General features: G+C 35.3%; 1 protein-coding gene across 1 annotated transcript in view; it reads left to right on the top strand.

Moving 5' to 3' along the window:
* Positions 1-17,830, top strand: part of STEAP1 (STEAP family member 1) — a 69,183-nt gene extending 51,353 nt beyond the window's left edge. The window contains 3 exon segments of the mRNA XM_053713988.1: positions 363-527; positions 12,080-12,131; positions 12,134-17,830. Coding sequence (XP_053569963.1) covers positions 363-527; positions 12,080-12,131; positions 12,134-12,336 — 420 coding nt within the window. The 3' untranslated portion in view covers positions 12,337-17,830.
* Positions 17,831-18,941: the final 1,111 nt, after the last annotated feature.

Raw genomic sequence — 18,941 nt, forward strand, 5'->3', positions numbered from 1 at the left:
ACCCCCCTCAGGCGGAAGCAAAAAAGATAGTGAAGATGGGGGAATTATAGTGCATCGTATATAGGTTTGATGCAGTGACTCGATGAAGCGCATGCACTCTGAGGGTTTTACCCACAGCCGCTTGGGTAATGTCCATTTTTTTGTCCTAGGATTACCCAGTATCTGACTTTACCCATAACATATATATTAATAATGTTACTGTTGTCTGGAGCACTACATGACATTAAATAGTGCTGCTATCTAGTACTTAGAAAACATAATATTTTTATGTTTAATTTAAAGTAAAGTAATAATAATTGTTGCTATTAAAAAGAAGTGTTTTATATCCCTTTAATTTGTATCATATTTTCCATCTCGGACAGGTTAAGCAGCAGAAAGAAAGTTCTTGGATTGAACATGATGTATGGAGAATGGAAATTTATGTGTGTCTAGGAATTCTTGCACTTGCCATCCTGGCCATTTTAGCTGTAGCATCAATTCCATCTGTGAGCAGCTCGTTGTCCTGGAAAGAGTTCCAGTTCATTCAGGTACAGTTCTTTACAACTTTATTTCTCCTTATCAAATTAACATTATATTAATTTATGTTTCTTATTTTATTTTGTTTAAACCCAAGTTTTTTGTGTTATGTATATAGAATGAATGCTAAAAATGCTTATTAAAGGCACATTCTTTTGTTTGTCTGTCTTATAGCTAACTAGGGTCAGGCTAGCTTTGGAGTTGATTGACATGTAAGAGACCAGCAAATTACTATTGGTCCAGAGCTGGACATGGTTCCTAATACAATCAGATGTGCATATTTTTATATCCATCATTTTTAGTTCAGGTTTGGCAGCACATTGCTGTTCACGAGTTAACCCCTTTAGGGTGCAGTTATAAAATGTGAGCACCGTAGAGCATTAAACACAAGCTAGGTAATGTAAAACTGGTATGATTGCAGTTTCTTCCTTGCATTTGCTATGTATTTTGAATTACATTTCATTATATAGCCCCCATTACCCTTACTTTCTTACAGCAAGATTACGAGTTTTGCGCTATACCGGGTGCGTTAAGAACGCAAAAAAATTAGCGGTATCGCACTTTCCATACCGCTGCCATTACAAGTTACTGAAAAACCTCCTTGTGCTGTGCAGTATGGTGCGTTAAGATCCATACTGCACAAAAGCCAAGGGCTGAGGTTAGGTGCTCGTGCACGCTTCCCCCATAGGCATTAATGGGGAGAAAATGTTAGATTTAATTACATTTTTCATAGTGTTAGGTTTATTTAAATGTTTAATTTAGGTTTTTTATTTTTTTGGTAGTGTTAGGTTTTTTAATCATATAATTTAGGATTTTTAATTGGTAGTTTATTTATTTTTTTTAGAATAGTTATGTTAGTTTAATTTATAGTTTAACCTTAGTTTTTTTTTATTTCACAGGTAAGTTTATTATTTATTTTAGGATAGTTATATTGTAACTTTTAATTTAAAGTTGGGGGGGTGTTAGGTTTAGGGGTTAATAGTTTAATTTAGTGTTTTGTGATATGGGGGGGCAGCGGTTTAGAGGTTAATAGGTCTAGTTTATAAGTTACAATGTGGGGGCTGGCGATTTAGGGGTTAATAGGTTTAGTTTCTTAGTTGCGATGTAGGGGGCTGGCGGTTTAGGGGTAAATACTTTATTATAGTGTTGGCGATGTGAGGGTCCGGCGGTTTAGGGTTTAATATGTTTATTATAGTAGTAGCGATGTGGGTGACGCATTAGGGGTTAATAGCTTTATTTATTAGTTGCGATGTGGGGGGCTGGCGGTTTAGGGGTTAATAGGTTTATTTTAGTGTCAGCGATGTGGGTGGGTGGCAGATTAGGGGTTAATAGGTGTAATATAGTATTTGCAATGTGGGAGGGTGTCAGTTTAGGGGCTAATAGGTAGTTTATGGGTGTTAGTGTACTTTGTATACATTTTGAGTTTTGTGAAACATTTTTGTTTTGCAAAATCCATAAATACTGGTCTCAGATCGCGGAATGGCTCACGGCAGTATAGGCTGTGGGCAGTATAGGCTGTAATGCAAGCATTTTAGCCAGACCGCACAACCTGTAATATGGCGCTATGGAAAATCCCGCACTCAAACGTCATTTTTTGAGTGTGGAATTGAGAGTTGTGTAAAGGCTAAAATGCTTGCGGTATATCTATACCGATGCGACTTGTAATATGCGTTACCTGCCATTCCACGTGCAATGGCCAATTTTTCAGCGGTATAGCCGTACCACACCATAACGCAGAACTTATTTTCTTATTACTCTTAATAGTATATTTCATCATAAATTATGCTAGCTGGGTTTTTGTATGGCTCTTTGTAAATTAGATATGAGAATGGAATGTAGTCTGATGAGAAGGAACATAAAAAATACATATTAGTGGCTAATAAAGATCTAAATATATTAATTAATATTTAATATATTTATATAACAACATGCTCACCTTTTTATCTACATATTTGTAACCTGCTTCCAGTTCTAAATGTATATGTATAGGAAGCCTCTATGGACATTTTCTTAGTAGCAACAGCTTCAAACAACCTAACTGGACCAGGGTGCATTTACTTTTAGACAGTTTTTCTTGTCTGTCATGAATATTTTTTCTCATTTTTGTTACTGTTTTATTTTTTCTCCATTGATACATTTTAGTATTTATTTTTTGGTAGCATGATATTTTAGAATCATATTTCCTTGGTAGGTTGCCTTTTTTATATGAATGTTACTGGCCTTCTATCCTTGAGTAAGTTGACATCGACAAAAACATTTCTGAGGGTATTTCTGAGCCAGTTATCCACATACACTCATATAATTAATTGTGTGACAGGCATCTTCCATATTCTTAAACCAGCCCCATCTACCAAAGTAGTTGGTATGTATTTGCATCATCTACTTAGATAATTTTTTTCATGCCAAATGAAAAACCTAAGAAACAGATATTTATTCTGGATATTGTGACATATTATATCCTACATCACTTTCATTTAAAGGGACAGTAAAGTAAAAAAAAATATTTCATGATTTAAATAGGGCATGTCATTTTAAACAACTTTCCAATTTACTTTTATTACCAATTTTGCTTTGTTCTCTTGGTATTCTTAGTTGAAAGCTAAATCTAGGAGGTTCATGTGCTAATTTCTTAGACCTAGAAGACCTAGAAGACCTCTAATCGGAAAGCATTTTTAAAGTTTTTCACCACTAGAGGGCGTTAGTTCATGTGTTTCATATAGATAACATTGAGCTCAGGTACGTGAAGCTCCAAGGAGTCAGCACTGATTGGCTAAAAATGCATGCCTGTCAAAAGAACTGAAATAAGGGGGCAGTTTGCAGAGGCATAGATACAAGGTAATCACAGAGGTAAAAAGTATATTATTATAACTGTGTTGGTTATGCAAAATTGGGGAATGGGTAATAAAGGGATTATCTACCTTTTTAAACAACAAACATTCTGGTGTTTACTGTCCCTTTAAAGGGACATTATACACTCATTTTTTCTTTGCATAAATGTTTTGTAGATAATCTATTTATATAGCCCATAAAGTTTTTTTTTTTTTAAATTAATGTATAGTTTTGCTTATTTTTAAATAACATTGCTCTGATTTTCAGACTCCTAACCAAGCCCCAAAGTTTTATGTGAATACGCTCGACTACCTACTCCAGCTTGCTCCTGTTTGTGTAAAGGGTCTTTTCATATGCAAAAGAAGGGGGAGGGGGGGAGTGTCTTATTTCCCACTTGCAGTGGGCTTTCCAACTACCTTTTCAACAGAGCCAAACTGACAGCTTCTAAGTAAGTTTTTAAACAGTTTTATACTGGATTTTTATTTCAGTATCTGTGCATATTATTCGTTATAGTAGTGTCTATTACATGCAGTTATATGAAAATGAGTGTATACTGTCCCTTTAAGTAATTATATCATCTGCTTAAGGCTGATGGCGCTATTTCATGCTTGGCAAAAATTATGCTTTTTCATATTGATGGTGCTGGTACATTTTCAGATCCCATTGATAGATAAATGGAAATCCATTAAAAAATACATTTTTATCTCAAGGTGTAATATATTAACCCTAGTTGTTAAATCTTATCAATGATTCAAAGTGATGTCAGAGGGTAGCCATACAATTTTAGGCATACTAAACGAAGCTACAAACATCTATCTTATTTTTTTTTTTTTTTAACTAAATAAACTGCAGACTGGATTGTAAAGGCATGGTTGAATCTAATATTGCCAAAGGGATCTCTAATGTTTACAGATATTTAAAGCAGTAGTAACAGACTCGAAAAAGGCCCTATTCAGGACCAAAGCGCATCGACCTATTGAGACAACTACAGCTCGCGTTTTCCAGCAATTCCTATTGTGTGGAGATACAGTAAGCCTAATACACTATAGGGCAGGACATATATCACTTGGGTTTTGCACATTGTTTGTTTATTTTCTTTCCAGGATTTGTTCCATGCAGACATCAAGGAATATATATATATTTTGGGATCACATATATATATATATATATATATATATATATATATATATATATATATATATATATATATACTTTTTTGAATTATCCATTTAATTTTTTACATATTTTTACACAATTTTAGAACGTTGGATTATTTCATTTCATTATTTTACACGTGTAAATAAATATATTTTTTATTATATTTTCTCATATAGTTTTCATTTTTGTACATTTTTTCTTGAGGATTCCTACACTTCACATAGTTGTTTGAGAACTGTCTTAAGAATTCCTTGAAAAAAATGTTCTCGTGCATACATATTCTGTAACATCATTATATATATATATATATATATATATATATATATATATATATATATAAAAGCTATATTGTACTATCAGGGTTCATCTGTGCTTTTATATGTGTATAAGTCTTATTTGAATCTGATTTTATCTTAACTGTTTATTAAATACGTTTGGCTCCATATAATTTTAATATTTTATCATCACACTTTAGCCTTGATAGGTGCTCCTATGCTTTTGCATTTTTTACATATTAGCAATCTAGTTAGGTGATAGTCTTATTTTAGAGAGCTTGTGTGTCACTTTTGGCACTGTGTACTATTATTTGCATCTGTATATATTCATTGGATTGGGTTAAGGGCATACCCCTTGCAAAGGGGTTAAAAGCACAGTAGATGTGCCGTTGGGAAGCCACAGTTCACTGCTGGTCCTGAGTAGAACCCGCCGCTCCTCCAATCAGCAGCACTAGTCGCACGACTCAGATGTGATTCGTGTGGGGGTTAAATAAGTAGAGCAGGGTTGACCATTATGGCCCTTTCATTTCTATTTTTGATCTTAATCTAAGTCTTGCAGGTAACGCTAGGTTCTGTGAGCTATTAATCTATATTAAAGGATCATTTGAGATAGAATCTTGTATTGTTTCAAGGTGTGTGCCAAATTCATATTAAAAATGGCACAATTAATCAGTTGTAATGTAACATACAATTTTGTTTTGTGCCACAACTTTAAAATTATCCATATGAGAAAACTTAATTGGAGTAATAAATATATAAGAAGTGACTGCTTTCAATAAAAAGGTGTGATGACTGTACTATATTAGGAAACTTTAATACACCTATTAAACATGTAAGCCTGTGATGGCGGCACTTCACTCTTCAAGTGCCAATAAAGTCAGGAATTGGAAAATAAATACAAAAGCGAAGGTTATCAAATCTCCAAAAAGACAGATTTCATCCAAAAGCAATGTATTTAGAAGCATTTAAATGACCTCTCAATGCAGTAGAATTACATAATTAACAAGTAAATAATAAAAAGACAATGCAATAGCACTTACTCAAATAAGCAGTAGATTTTTTTTTCTGACAAATTATTTTTTTCTCCCATTTTCCGGCCCCCTATATCATGTGACAGACATCAGCCAATCACAGACTAGTATATGTATACCCTGTGAGCTTGTGCACATGTTCAGTAGGATCTTATTACCCAGAAAGTGTGAACATAAAAAGACTGTGCAAAATTTGAAAATGGAATTAAATTGGAAAGTGTTTTAAAACTGCATGCTCTCTCTGAATCATAAAAGTTTTTTTTGACTTGAGTGTCCCTTTAATAAAAACTAATTGTACAGCTTAAATTAAAATGCTCAGCGAGTTCCAGCAGATATACTGCTTTTATCAAGAGCAATCAGTGCAGAATCCCTCAAGGAAGCAATTAACTGCCTAAGGGGATGGGAAGAGAGATTGTGAACCAATAAGCAGACTTAAGTAGTCATAGGGACAAGCAACGTATTACAGGGAAAGTGCTCTCAGAATGCCACCAGAAGGAGAAGAGCTGGCAAAGATTATTGGCTAATTAGAGAATTAAAATAGACTGATCAGATGTTTGTACAAAAGCATTATATAACTTTACCTTCAAGAGACATTACATTCACTACATTCAAAATATAAATTGTTTTCTGTGTAAAATTGGTATCAGTTAAAAGGGAATGCACAATTTCCCACATAGCCACAAGCTGTAGCATAGCTTTATAAGCTTTGACGTACAAGCTATGGATGAGGGAACACAGCTTACTATTCCTTTGCTGTAAGCAGATCTCTAATGATTTCAAATATGTCCCTCTGTTCTTAAACTAACAATATGTTTTCCATATACCGATCATGTAAATGTACTTCCTGTGCCATGTACAATAGCATTATTTTACATTGTAGTACAATGTATGAGTAAGCTACTGTATAAGCCATACTTTATAGCAATGAAGTATTGAGCTTGACCTGTAGAATGTGCAGTTTTATTTTGTATGTGATGCAGCTTTATTATGGATGTTTTAAACATTCTTACAGAGTCTATAAATAAGCCCTTTATGTGTGTAAAACATATTAATGTGGTTTACAATTTTGCAGTTTCCAAGGATCTCTTGGAATTACATAATTTTAGCACAGGTGCATTTTGGATTTATATCAAAGCAGTATGACATTTATGTGTTAGTTTTTAAATACAGATTAAACAAATGTTGCGTAAGTATATACTATATATTATCTTAATAGTTTCTATACCAGTGCCCAGAAGAGTGTGCTTACATAATTACAGCTTACAGCAGAGACAATTAATATTAATGGTAACTTCCTTATTATGCCACAAGGCAATAATTGCAACAGTAGACCTGGGAAATAGTATATCAGTGGCATATATCAGCAATTAAGCTCTGCACTGCAAAAATAGCACACACAAAACATACTGTATATTGTGTGACCAATGTTCAATCAAGAAGAGATTAGGGATACTATTTTCAGGAATTCAAAACATGTGGCCCTGTACTTCTCCAGATAAGGATACAGCTGTGAGCCAATCAGGAGCAGGCATACCTGTATATGTGCCGATTATTGGCTGTATTTTCATAAAAACATAGATCTGGATGACAGATGAGAACCATAGACCCATAAAGTTGGCACATATTTCCCATAAAGTCTAAGCTTAAAGGGATAAAAAGATCAATATTGAAAAGTGCATGAATGCATTTGAATTTTGAATAGAAGCATTTTTGAATATGCTTCAAGTAAAACGTTATTACTGTTTCAGTGACATTTGCCATAGAGCATCAGGATTTAAACAATATGCTTGCTCCAAAAGATAATGGTTGTATGAATTGCTTCAGTGAAGACTTTATGAGGCTCTTTCAAAGTATTGAAGTATTAAAGTTAGATGATTATTTTATAAGAAGATATATGAAGCAACTATTTTTTAACTGTGTGAGAAGACACTATAATTTGGATCTGAGCAACACAAGGTCCTAAGCACAACTTTCCGTATTCTATCCCTAGAAGACGTAATTTGTGTCACACAAGCTACCGCTGACTTTGAGAAGTTGCACTGGGCACTCACAACATATGTTCATATGTTTATATTTAAAAATAAACACATAATGCAGATTTCAATTGTAACTGTTGTATCCCTTTAATTAGTCAGTAAGCAAGCTTATGCTGTTCCAGTGTATCCCAGTGTATTCTTAAAGTCTGCTACAACTTTTTAAAGGAAGAAACCCATAGCAAAGAAGGCAATTTGTCTAACTATAACTTTAAATAATGAAATAGAGCACTTTATTTTTACACAAGGTTGCTGCTTTGAGTCAATTAAGGTGTGTAAAACTGCTCCTGGCACTTAAAGGGGTCGATTTATCAAGCTGCGGCGGACAGGGGCACACATGCGTGCCCCTATCCACCGCAGCTTGCCTCTGGCGGGCTGAATTCCACTGCCGGAATTCAGCATTGCACATGAGCTCTATTTTGCGCTTGCTTGCAATCCCACCCCCTGAACATGCACAGCCAATCACGCACAGGCAAGAGCTGTCAATCTCCCCAGTCGGATGAGACCAGAGAGATTGAAATTCATCACATAACAGGTGGCGAAAGGTTAGGGAAGCAGCAGTCTGATGACCGCTGCTTGTTAAATACGGACTGCAGGTTCTCTTGTGAGAACCTGCAGTCGTAGGCAGGCAAAGCCTGTCGAAAGGGTTTTATAAATCTTCCCCCAAAGGGGCAGTAAAGAGACAGACCATACAATTTTAAACAACTTTCCAATTTACTTCTATCATTTAATTAGCTTTGTTTTTCTGATATCCTTTGTTGAAAGCATACCTAGTTAGGCTCAGGATCAGCTATGCGCCACTGGAAGCTAGCTGCTGATTGATGGCTGCACATACATTGGCCCATCTCATGTATTCAGATAGCTCCCAGTAGTTCACTGCTACTTCTTCAACAAAGGATAGCAAAGTAATGAAGCAAATGAGTTAATAGCAGTAAATTGTAAAGTTGTTTAAAATGTTATGCTCTTTCTGAACCATGAAAGAAGAAAATTCTTTTTCATGTCCCTTTAAGGAGCACTTAAACGTAATTATGGGATGCAAATCTTATTGTACCTACTGTCTCCTGCATCATGTAATCACTCTGAGAATCAATATTTAGCCAACACTAGCATGCTCATCAGATTTGTGTCACTTTAATGTTAATTATTCAGTGTGACATCACATCAGCACCTTGATCACATACTTGGCGACGTGCGTATAAAAACCATTGTTGCCATTTTTTTCGCAACATCAGGCATTCACAAACCCGGCCCAGCACACAACTTACGCGTGTAGATTGTACATAGCATGCACAGTTTTTTTCTCCCATTGACTAACATAGAACTGGCGTTGGCAGTCGGTGTCAGAAAGGCAGCTTATGAACTTATTTTACGCCAGTTTCAGCGCGCCACACATAAGCAGGTGCAGCAACCCTTGCGCACAGTAAAAAAACAGTGTAAGTCCCTGGAAGGCTTAACAAACACCTAACGCATGCGCACTCACGTACATTTTAATGAACAATCCAAACACATGCAGAATATGGTGGTTACGCATGCGTTTATATAGGGGTTTTGAACAGTGTTTTGACGCGTCAGTTTATTAATTGGTTTCAGTTTAATTTTTTACGTGTGAAGTCAACAAAAAAACACTACTACTCTTTAATCTTTAATCATGCAATATACTGGCGTAATCAAATTTTGAGACAAAAAATAATTTTGGCTAAGTGACCTTTGATAGATTAGGATAAATCAGGCATTTATTTCATAAGATCTAAAAGGCAAGAGGTATTATTAATAATTACAGTATATTGTGGGAGCCTCTATATATGAGCTCTCAGAATATATACACACATACACATATTTAGACATATATAGCCCTTTCCATTCAAATACCTTGTCATATACCATACAGGGAGTGCAGAATTATTAGGCAAATGAGTATTTTGACCACATCATCCTCTTTATGCATGTTGTCTTACTCCAAGCTGTATAGGCTCAAAAGCCTACTACCAATTAAGCATATTAGGTGATGTGCATCTCTGTAATGAGAAGGGGTGTGGTCTAATGACATCAACACCCTATATCAGGTGTGCATAATTATTAGGCAACTTCCTTTCCTTTGGCAAAATGGGTCAAAAGAAGGACTTGACAGGCTCAGAAAAGTCAAAAATAGTGAGATATCTTGCAGAGGGATGCAGCACTCTTAAAATTGCAAAGCTACTGAAGCGTGATCATCGAACAATCAAGCGTTTCATTCAAAATAGTCAACAGGGTCGCAAGAAGCGTGTGGAAAAACCAAGGCGCAAAATAACTGCCCATGAACTGAGAAAAGTCAAGCGTGCAGCTGCCAAGATGCCACTTGCCACCAGTTTGGCCATATTTCAGAGCTGCAACATCACTGGAGTGCCCAAAGCACAAGGTGTGCAATACTCAGAGACATGGCCAAGGTAAGAAAGGCTGAAAGACGACCACCACTGAACAAGACACACAAGCTGAAACGTCGAGACTGGGCCAAGAAATATCTCAAGACTGATTTTTCTAAAGTTTTATGGACTGATGAAATGAGAGTGAGTCTTGATGGGCCAGATGGATGGGCCCGTGGCTGGATTGGTAAAGGGCAGAGAGCTCCAGTCCGACTCAGACGCCAGCAAGGTGGAGGTGGAGTACTGGTTTGGGCTGGTATCATCAAAGATGAGCTTGTGGGGGCCTTTTCGGGTTGAGGATGGAGTCAAGCTCAACTCCCAGTCCTACTGCCAGTTTCTGGAAGACACCTTCTTCAAGCAGTGGTACAGGAAGAAGTCTGCATCCTTCAAGAAAAACATGATTTTCATGCAGGACAATGCTCCATCACACGCGTCCAAGTACTCCACAGCGTGGCTGGCAAAAAAGGGTATAAAAGAAGAAAATCTAATGACATGGCCTCCTTGTTCACCTGATCTGAACCCCATTGAGAACCTGTGGTCCATCATCAAATGTGAGATTTACAAGGAGGGAAAACAGTACACCTCTCTGAACAGTGTCTGGGAGGCTGTGGTTGCTTCTGCACGCAATGTTGATGGTGAACAGATCAAAACACTGACAGAATCCATGGATGGCAGGCTTTTGAGTGTCCTTCGCAAAGAAAGGTGGCTATATTGGTCACTGATTTGTTTTTGTTTTGTTTTTGAATGTCAGAAATGTATATTTGTGAATGTTGAGATGTTATATTGGTTTCACTGGTAAAAATAAATAATTGAAATGGGTATATATTTGTTTTTTGTTAAGTTGCCTAATAATTATGCACAGTAATAGTCACCTGCACACACAGATATCCCCCTAAAATAGCTATAACTAAAAAACAAACTAAAAACTACTTCCAAAACTATTCAGCTTTGATATTAATGAGTTTTTTGGGTTCATTGAGAACATGGTTGTTGTTCAATAATAAAATTAATCCTCAAAAATACAACTTGCCTAATAATTCTGCACTCCCTGTATACCTTTTAACCATTATAAAAAATATACTGTATATATTTATATAAACAAGTTTTATCAGATAGTGTAACACTTTTGGTGCACATTATTTTTAACTCTTTACGCTAGGGGGCCAAATTATCATTGTGCGGGTTACAGCGGATCATGTCCGCCGCACATCGATAAATGCAGACAGCATACGTTGTCAGCATTTATCATTGCACAAGCATTTCTAGTGAAATACTTGTGCAATACCGGCCCCTGCACATTCGCGGCCAATCGGCCGCTAGCAGGGGTGTCAATCAACTCAATCGTATAAGATCGGGGCTGATTGCTGTCCGCCACCTCAAAGGTGGCGGACGAGTTAAGGAGCAGCGGTCTTATACACTTATGCTTCAGCGGAAACTGAAACTACGTGGGTAGATTGCAGCATTGCCTGCTTGTTAAAGCTACACCTAGGTCTCTACTCAACCCAACACACACTAAATTTGTTTGTGCTCGAGCAAATGTGTTAACTTTCAACTTGTGATCGCAAATTAGGTTGGGTTATTTTATTTTTTTACTTTTACATATGTGGTAATAACAAAATTTGTGTAAGGTACTTTATATGCCAGATACTTGTAAAAATACATTTATATACATAAAAAAAACTTCTAATAATAGCTATAATATTTCCAAGAGCTTCCTACAGGCAGGTCAATTGTGTTGTGCCATAGTGCTACATAATCGGTTATAAGATTTCCTAAGGTTTGAATGCATTCATATTTATGTACATTTTAATAATAATATAACTTTTTTTTATTTCTAGAGCAAGATGGGCTACATAGCACTTCTACTCTGTACACTTCATGCATTGATATTTGCTGGAACAAATGGGTGGATATAAAGCAGTTTATATGGTACACACCACCCTCATTCATGATTGCAGTTTTCCTACCAGTTATTGTCCTGCTATGTAAAGCAATTCTCCTCCTTCCGTGTCTGGACAAAAGAATACAGAGGATCAGATGTGGCGCAGAAACAACACAAGGGATTGGCAACCGCTGTATGCTTTGTCATTTGTAGTAATGTATTAATATGAAATATAAGATATTGCAACAAATATTGGGGATTAGTTTTTATAATGTATTTTATATGTAACATATTTAAGTAACTTGTATAAGAAATACTTGAAAACATTGTCATTAAATGTATATGACCATGGGAAGATTATTGAAATGAGAAAACACAGTATATATAAGTGTTGCTAAGTAACATATCTGTTTAAGATAATTTCACTGGTCATTTTGGGTTAAGTTTTTTTTTTGTTTATTTTTAATAAATTAGCTGTAAATAACAATTCATAATATACAAAAAGAAAAGATGTGTAAAAAACACACCTAAAGTAGCGCTAATCTCTTTTTGAAAAAAAAGTATATATAAAAATAAAAACTATATTAAAAACACATATAATATCTGATATATAAATATACTAAAATAAAAAAATAAATAACAAGCAGTACGAATTGATATGCAGTATCAATTGGTATGTAAACATATAAATGTTAAAATCCAAAGTTTTGCAGGTAGTACACAAAAGTCCGGCTGCTCCTCTATAATAGGTGAATCCACAGACCTTGATTGTATACACAGAATCTAAAAAGACAGAGGAGAGGAGCGCAGACTCAAATGTAGAGTATAAAAAGTTTTAATATAAAATCCACACAGACAAATGGCAACTCACAAGATGCATAAAATAAAACAGCGTATCATGTGTTAAAAACACTATATAACTTATCCCCTCAGCGAGTGTATCCAGGACAGCTCCAGGAAAAGCAGGTGTGTAGCTGTGTTGTTCCCACGGACGCCAGAAACCAGGCTGGCAGAGAGTAGAAAGCACAAAGTCCGTTTCCAGGATATAAACAGTTAGAGGGTGATAAGCTACCAAAATTCTATAATTAATATCATAGATAAATATGATCCCTAGGCTCTCAAATCACAAAGTTCCTGGCTGCAGACTTGGAACTGAGGACGGCCTCACAGGATCAAACGACTGACAAAAAAGAGGGTGGGGCTCTACGTGTTTGTCCCAGTAACGTAGGGACTTTCTCAAGAGTGATTTGTTTGGATCGTGCATACCTTTTTATAGGTGGTGTGTAATAACACTCCCACAAGATCCACCAATGAGGTGATTGTGGCTTGTAGATAAGAAATAGCATTAACGATATGCAGAATCCAGGAGGGGGAATGTGAACAGACGCTTTCTATAAGCGTACTTAATATGCATCTAAAATATAATCAATGGGCAGTTGAAAAATATATATAGCACACATTAAAATTATATTGCAATATTGATAAAGATATAAGAAGAAGAATGGACGCTATAAGGTTAACATTCTTATTACATAACAGTAAAAGTTGATTAACGCATAAATGGTCTTGATATAACGTTAATTACAATAACTAAATATAATGAAAATTAGTATGATCTAAAAAATACAACAATTCATAAAGTTATAGCCATATTTTACAAAAAACAAGGATGATGAGAAAAATTCAAATATCACTTATACAATTGATAAAATAAAAAAGAGACTAAATTTATTCTTTTCCCTTACTTAAAATAGCTATCATATAGGGCAAAAACGTAAAATCCATTAGAAAGATAGTAATAAAAAATACTATAAGGGACTAAAGAAAGGCTTGGAGATCAATTTCAATGTTTAACCCATTGGGTTCCAAACAGTCAAGGGTCTTTATACAAAAGGTTTCCCTCTTTCTCAGGTTTAAAAGCCTATTGGTATCCCACACACTGGGTTTTACCCATTCTATGATTTTAACGGAGAGGTCGGACGGATTAAGGTTGTGAAAAGACTTAAAATGGCGTGAAACACTGTGGTTATCAAATCCAGATTCTATATTTCTTATATGCTCCCTAATCCTATATTTTATTTGCGCTTCGTGTGACCTATGTAGATTAACCCACATTTACATATCAATTGGTAAACCACATAGGTAGTATGGCAGGTGCACCTATCCTTGCAGGGGTACCTTTTAGTTTCCATTAATAATTTGAAAAATGGGTGGAATTACAATCTATTAAGGGGCATAATACACAATCAGGAGTTTTGCATGAATAAAGACCATTTTTTTCCCCCACACCAACTATTCATCGTTGTGAAGTTTTGTTTTGTATTTCTAAGCTTAGTGGGGACAATATAATTCTTGATGTCCTTATTTTTCCTAAAAATAACAATTAGGTTTTTCCCCTAAAATCTGGTGAGGATAGGATCAAGTTTGAGGACTTTCCAATGTTTTTTCAAAATTTTTTGAATTTTAAAATGTTGGTTATTATACTGGAGTAACAAATTTTGGACAGTTTTTTCTATCTTTTTTCAATTTATTGCTACCATTATGGGAAATGTCTATTAAGGAAGCTCTGTCCATCATGTCAACCTTCTTTTTACAATCTTCTAACAACTTAGTATTGTAGCCCTTCTCTTTAAATTTGTCCATAAGTATAATGGATTCCTCATTGTAATGTTCTGTATTTGTGCAATTACGCCTGATTCTTTGAAACTGTCCTAGGGGAATGTTCTGTTTCCATTGTCTAAGATGTCCACTTTTGATATTTAAGAAACTGTTTCTATCAGTGGATTTCCGATAATTTTTGACAGCTACTATGTTGGTAAGCTCATTGTGATATAGGGTAAGATCTAAAAACGGTATTGATTTTGGTGATTTTTCCATGGTAATTTAAGGTTCTACGTGTTGTTATTTATATACTTCACAAAGTCAGATATAGTATTTTCAGGACCTTGCCAAACCATAATAATGTCATCGATGTAGCGATGGTATTTTATGACATTAAGATGAAAGGGATTATTGTTCCAAACTAAGTTATCCTCGAAATGAGACATATATAAATTTGCGTACAATGGGGCAAATGTGGTCCCCATCGCCGTACCCTGATGCTGTCTATAATATTTACCTTCAATAGAAAATAGTTGTGGTTCAAATGAATGATATTCCATCAACCAAAAATTCTATTTGTTTTTCTGCGAATCTATTTTACTCAATATGTCTTTTATAAAAGATACCCCTTTTTTATGGGGGATAGTAGTATATAGCGATGATACATCGCACGTAATCCAGGTATAGCTAGATTCCCATACAAGGCCTTCGAATTTGTTAATCACATCAATAGTATCTCTGAGATAGGCTCTCGTGGTTGTGACAACAAGTTGTAAATAATAATCAATGTATTTGGATAAGTTGTCACATAGAGAGAGCCTATCCCAGAGATAATAGGTCTACCAGGGGGATTTTTGGGGGCTTTATGCACCTTAGGTAGGTGATAAAAACATGATATTTTGGGTGCCACTTCATAAAGGTAATTGTATTCATTTAAATTTAAGATAAACAATGTAAACAATTCATAATATCAATAGAACATAGTTTTGTTTAAACTGACATGCAAATGAAAAAGAGCATTTATTTTACCAACTATATTACTAACATTTTATTGCATGGAAAATGGTTAAAGGGACATAATACTCATATGCTAAAATACTTGAAAGTGATACAGCATAACTGTAAAAAGATGACAAGGAAATATTACCAAAACATCTCTGTAAAAAAGAAAGATATTTTACATCAAAATTTCTTCAACTCACCAGAGTAAGTGCTGTGTGAATAGTTATACTTCAGCTGCTGTCCAGCTGTAAGATACAAAAAAAAAAAGAAAATAAAAACAATTGCCAATTAGTATCATCAGTGCTAAAGTCAGGCTTTTCTTTGCTTTAAGAGCTCATGAAATTTCAAAGAAATCTTGTGAGATTTCATAATAAACTTCCTTAAAGGGGACTAAATGTAGCCATCAATCAGCAAGCTCTACCCAGTGTTTCTGAACCAAAAAGGGCCGTCTCCTAAGCTTACATTCCTGCTTTTAAAATAAGATACCAAGAGAACGAAGAAACATTGATAATAGGAGTACATTAGAAAGTTGCTTAAAATTGCATGTTCTATCTGAATCACAAAAGAAAAAATTTGTGTTTCATATCCCTATAAACTAAATAGCAAAATAACATGACTCTGCCTGCACATGCCAGATGCACACTCCCTTGCAAGTCATGGGACTATAACCCTGATTGCCTGCTCTTTACAGTGGGGTTTAAATACTTAGGAAATTTTGAGGTAAAATATCTTTCTTTTTTACATAGAAATGTTCAGATGATATTTTGTAGTCAGCTTTTTACACTCAGCAATGCTGCATCACTTTCAAGTGCTTCAACATTTGGGTATCGTGTCCCTTTAACTTAAAACAAGTTCAATAAGTGTTACAACTAACAGGAAAACTATAAACATAAAAGGGTTAAAAAAATTGTAATTAATTTCAGATAGTCTTTTTTTTAAATGTATGAGATAAAAATATAAAACACACCATGAAAACGTGTACAATACACTATGCACAACTCTTCTCATGGAATTTAAAAGACCTCATGGTATCGTCTGCTAATGCTCATTGACTGATAGGTACAAATTGTGTCTATTAGCCAACAAATATTAGGAAGTATGAAACTAAGAAAGAAGAATTAATATAATTTAAGCTTAAACAGTTGTTCACTGACCCCAAATTGTCTATTCATTTTTGGACCCCCCTATAACCATACCCAAATAAAAACACATACTCAAAAGTGGGATAAAAAAAGGCTGCAGCTTGTTTTATTAACTTTCACAACATAATTAACTTTAAAACACATAAACCAAAAAAAAAACAGAGCTTTCCCCACCAAAATCATATTCCTGTGCCTGTACCCATCAGGCACGCCTCCCCATGAAAGCCATCTCTCCTGTCAATCCCAACAGGAGGTACCAAGAACCCCCACAATGGCGTAAGCCAGCACACACAGGGCAAGCACCCGCCAATGCTGCGGCAAAGATATTTTACAACTAGGGAGGGAGGGTGGGCACTTAAGCTGTACGCTCCTGAGAAGGTAAGTAAAAAGGGGCACAAATCCACTGCACCACCAATTATTTAAAAGTTCTCCCCCCAGGCAACGCCCCTTTGTCCCCTTACCTGACCTCAAAATTGACCAATAGGGGTCAATCAACCCCTTCCTCAATTTGGTCTTGTTCGGGGTTGTTCCTTTTTCCAGATAACACCATTTTGTCTGAATCTTGCTCTTTCATATGGGTGATTGATAAATATTAAGTATATGATATGCAAGATTTTAGTATTTTTCTATAAATAGTTTGCAATTTCCTTCATGTATAGGCAAAAGAAAAACACTGAAGTCTTGAATCAAGAAGTTATTGTTTATGTATATTATCTCCCAAGTGTGATGGGCCTATTGCTTTCCATGACAATAGCCTTACAGGCTAAACTGTATGTGTGGGGTTATTTGTATAAATGTATCATTTAGAGAGGAGTTGCCTGCAATTTCCTGACTGTTATACTTCACGATACATTATTTATGTCTTTTGTATGAAAAAAATATGTTATTTAAAAAAAAATCTTAAAAACATCCGGTTTGGTGCTTTTTATTTCTACAAGATGATAAAAATCATGTTTGAATTTTCTTTTTGTCGTTTGTTTCTGTGGCGATCTTCATTTAGGAGGAGAGTGTGTAAATCAGTGTAGTTGAAGTATCACCACATCGCCTACATGCACATACCTCTCCTTATAATCCCTTACTTTACACATTCTGGTAGAGGTATAACAGAATCTAATTAGTACCCTTATTATATTGGTACTAGCTGAATATTATAAATGGAATGGAGGGCTGAAAGCTAAAAATCTCAAACTGTTTCCTTTCCTTAGTAGTAATCATAGAAGGGAAGGAAGGATGACAATACTTTTGTATTGCAAACACTTGTTTGCAATACAACAAAGCTTACAGAATTTGAAAATCTTAAAGGGACATACCCATTTTTTTTCTATATGTTTCAGACAGAGCACACAATTTTAAACAACTTTCCAATTTACTTGTATTATCAAATCTTCTTTGATATCTTGGTATCCTTTGTTGAAAAGCATGGAGGTTAGGACAGGTTCAAGCACGTGTCTGCAGCACTTTATGACAGCAGTTTTGCAAGAATGTTATACATGTATAAGAGCACTAGGTGGCAGCACATTTGCCTGCCATGCAGTTCTCCGGACATGGGCACGCTACCTTCCTATGTATTTAACAAGCAATACAAAGAGAACAAAGCAAGTTTGATAATAGAAGTAAATTGGAAACTTTTAAAAAAAAATTGAATGCTCTGTCTGAATAACAAATAAAAAATCTGTGTTTCATGTCCCTTTAATGGCAGACAATGGTAAACTCCTAATTTGTAAAATATGCCTTCTCTTTCACAGCAGTTTCTCAGATTTCTATCCAGGAGCATGCACAAGGTTCCTCTTATGATATTGGAGTAGTTCCAAGGCATGGAGCCATTGATTTCATAGATAAACTGCCTGAGCAAAATAAAGTTAAACTCCCTTATTCTGTATGGAATTTTGAGATCACTTTCAGTTGAAATTCAAGAATTGGCATTAATATAATTTTCTTTCATAAGGTAGTGAGAGTCCATGAGTCATACTCCTGGGAATTCAACTCCTGGCTACCAGGAGGAGGCAAAGATACCCAACATTCCACAAGATTTTAAAGGGACATTAAAACACTTTGAGATGGTAATATAAAATT

Source organism: Bombina bombina, chromosome 5 (assembly GCF_027579735.1).
Source record: "Bombina bombina isolate aBomBom1 chromosome 5, aBomBom1.pri, whole genome shotgun sequence".
Taxonomy (NCBI): Eukaryota; Metazoa; Chordata; class Amphibia; order Anura; family Bombinatoridae; genus Bombina; species Bombina bombina.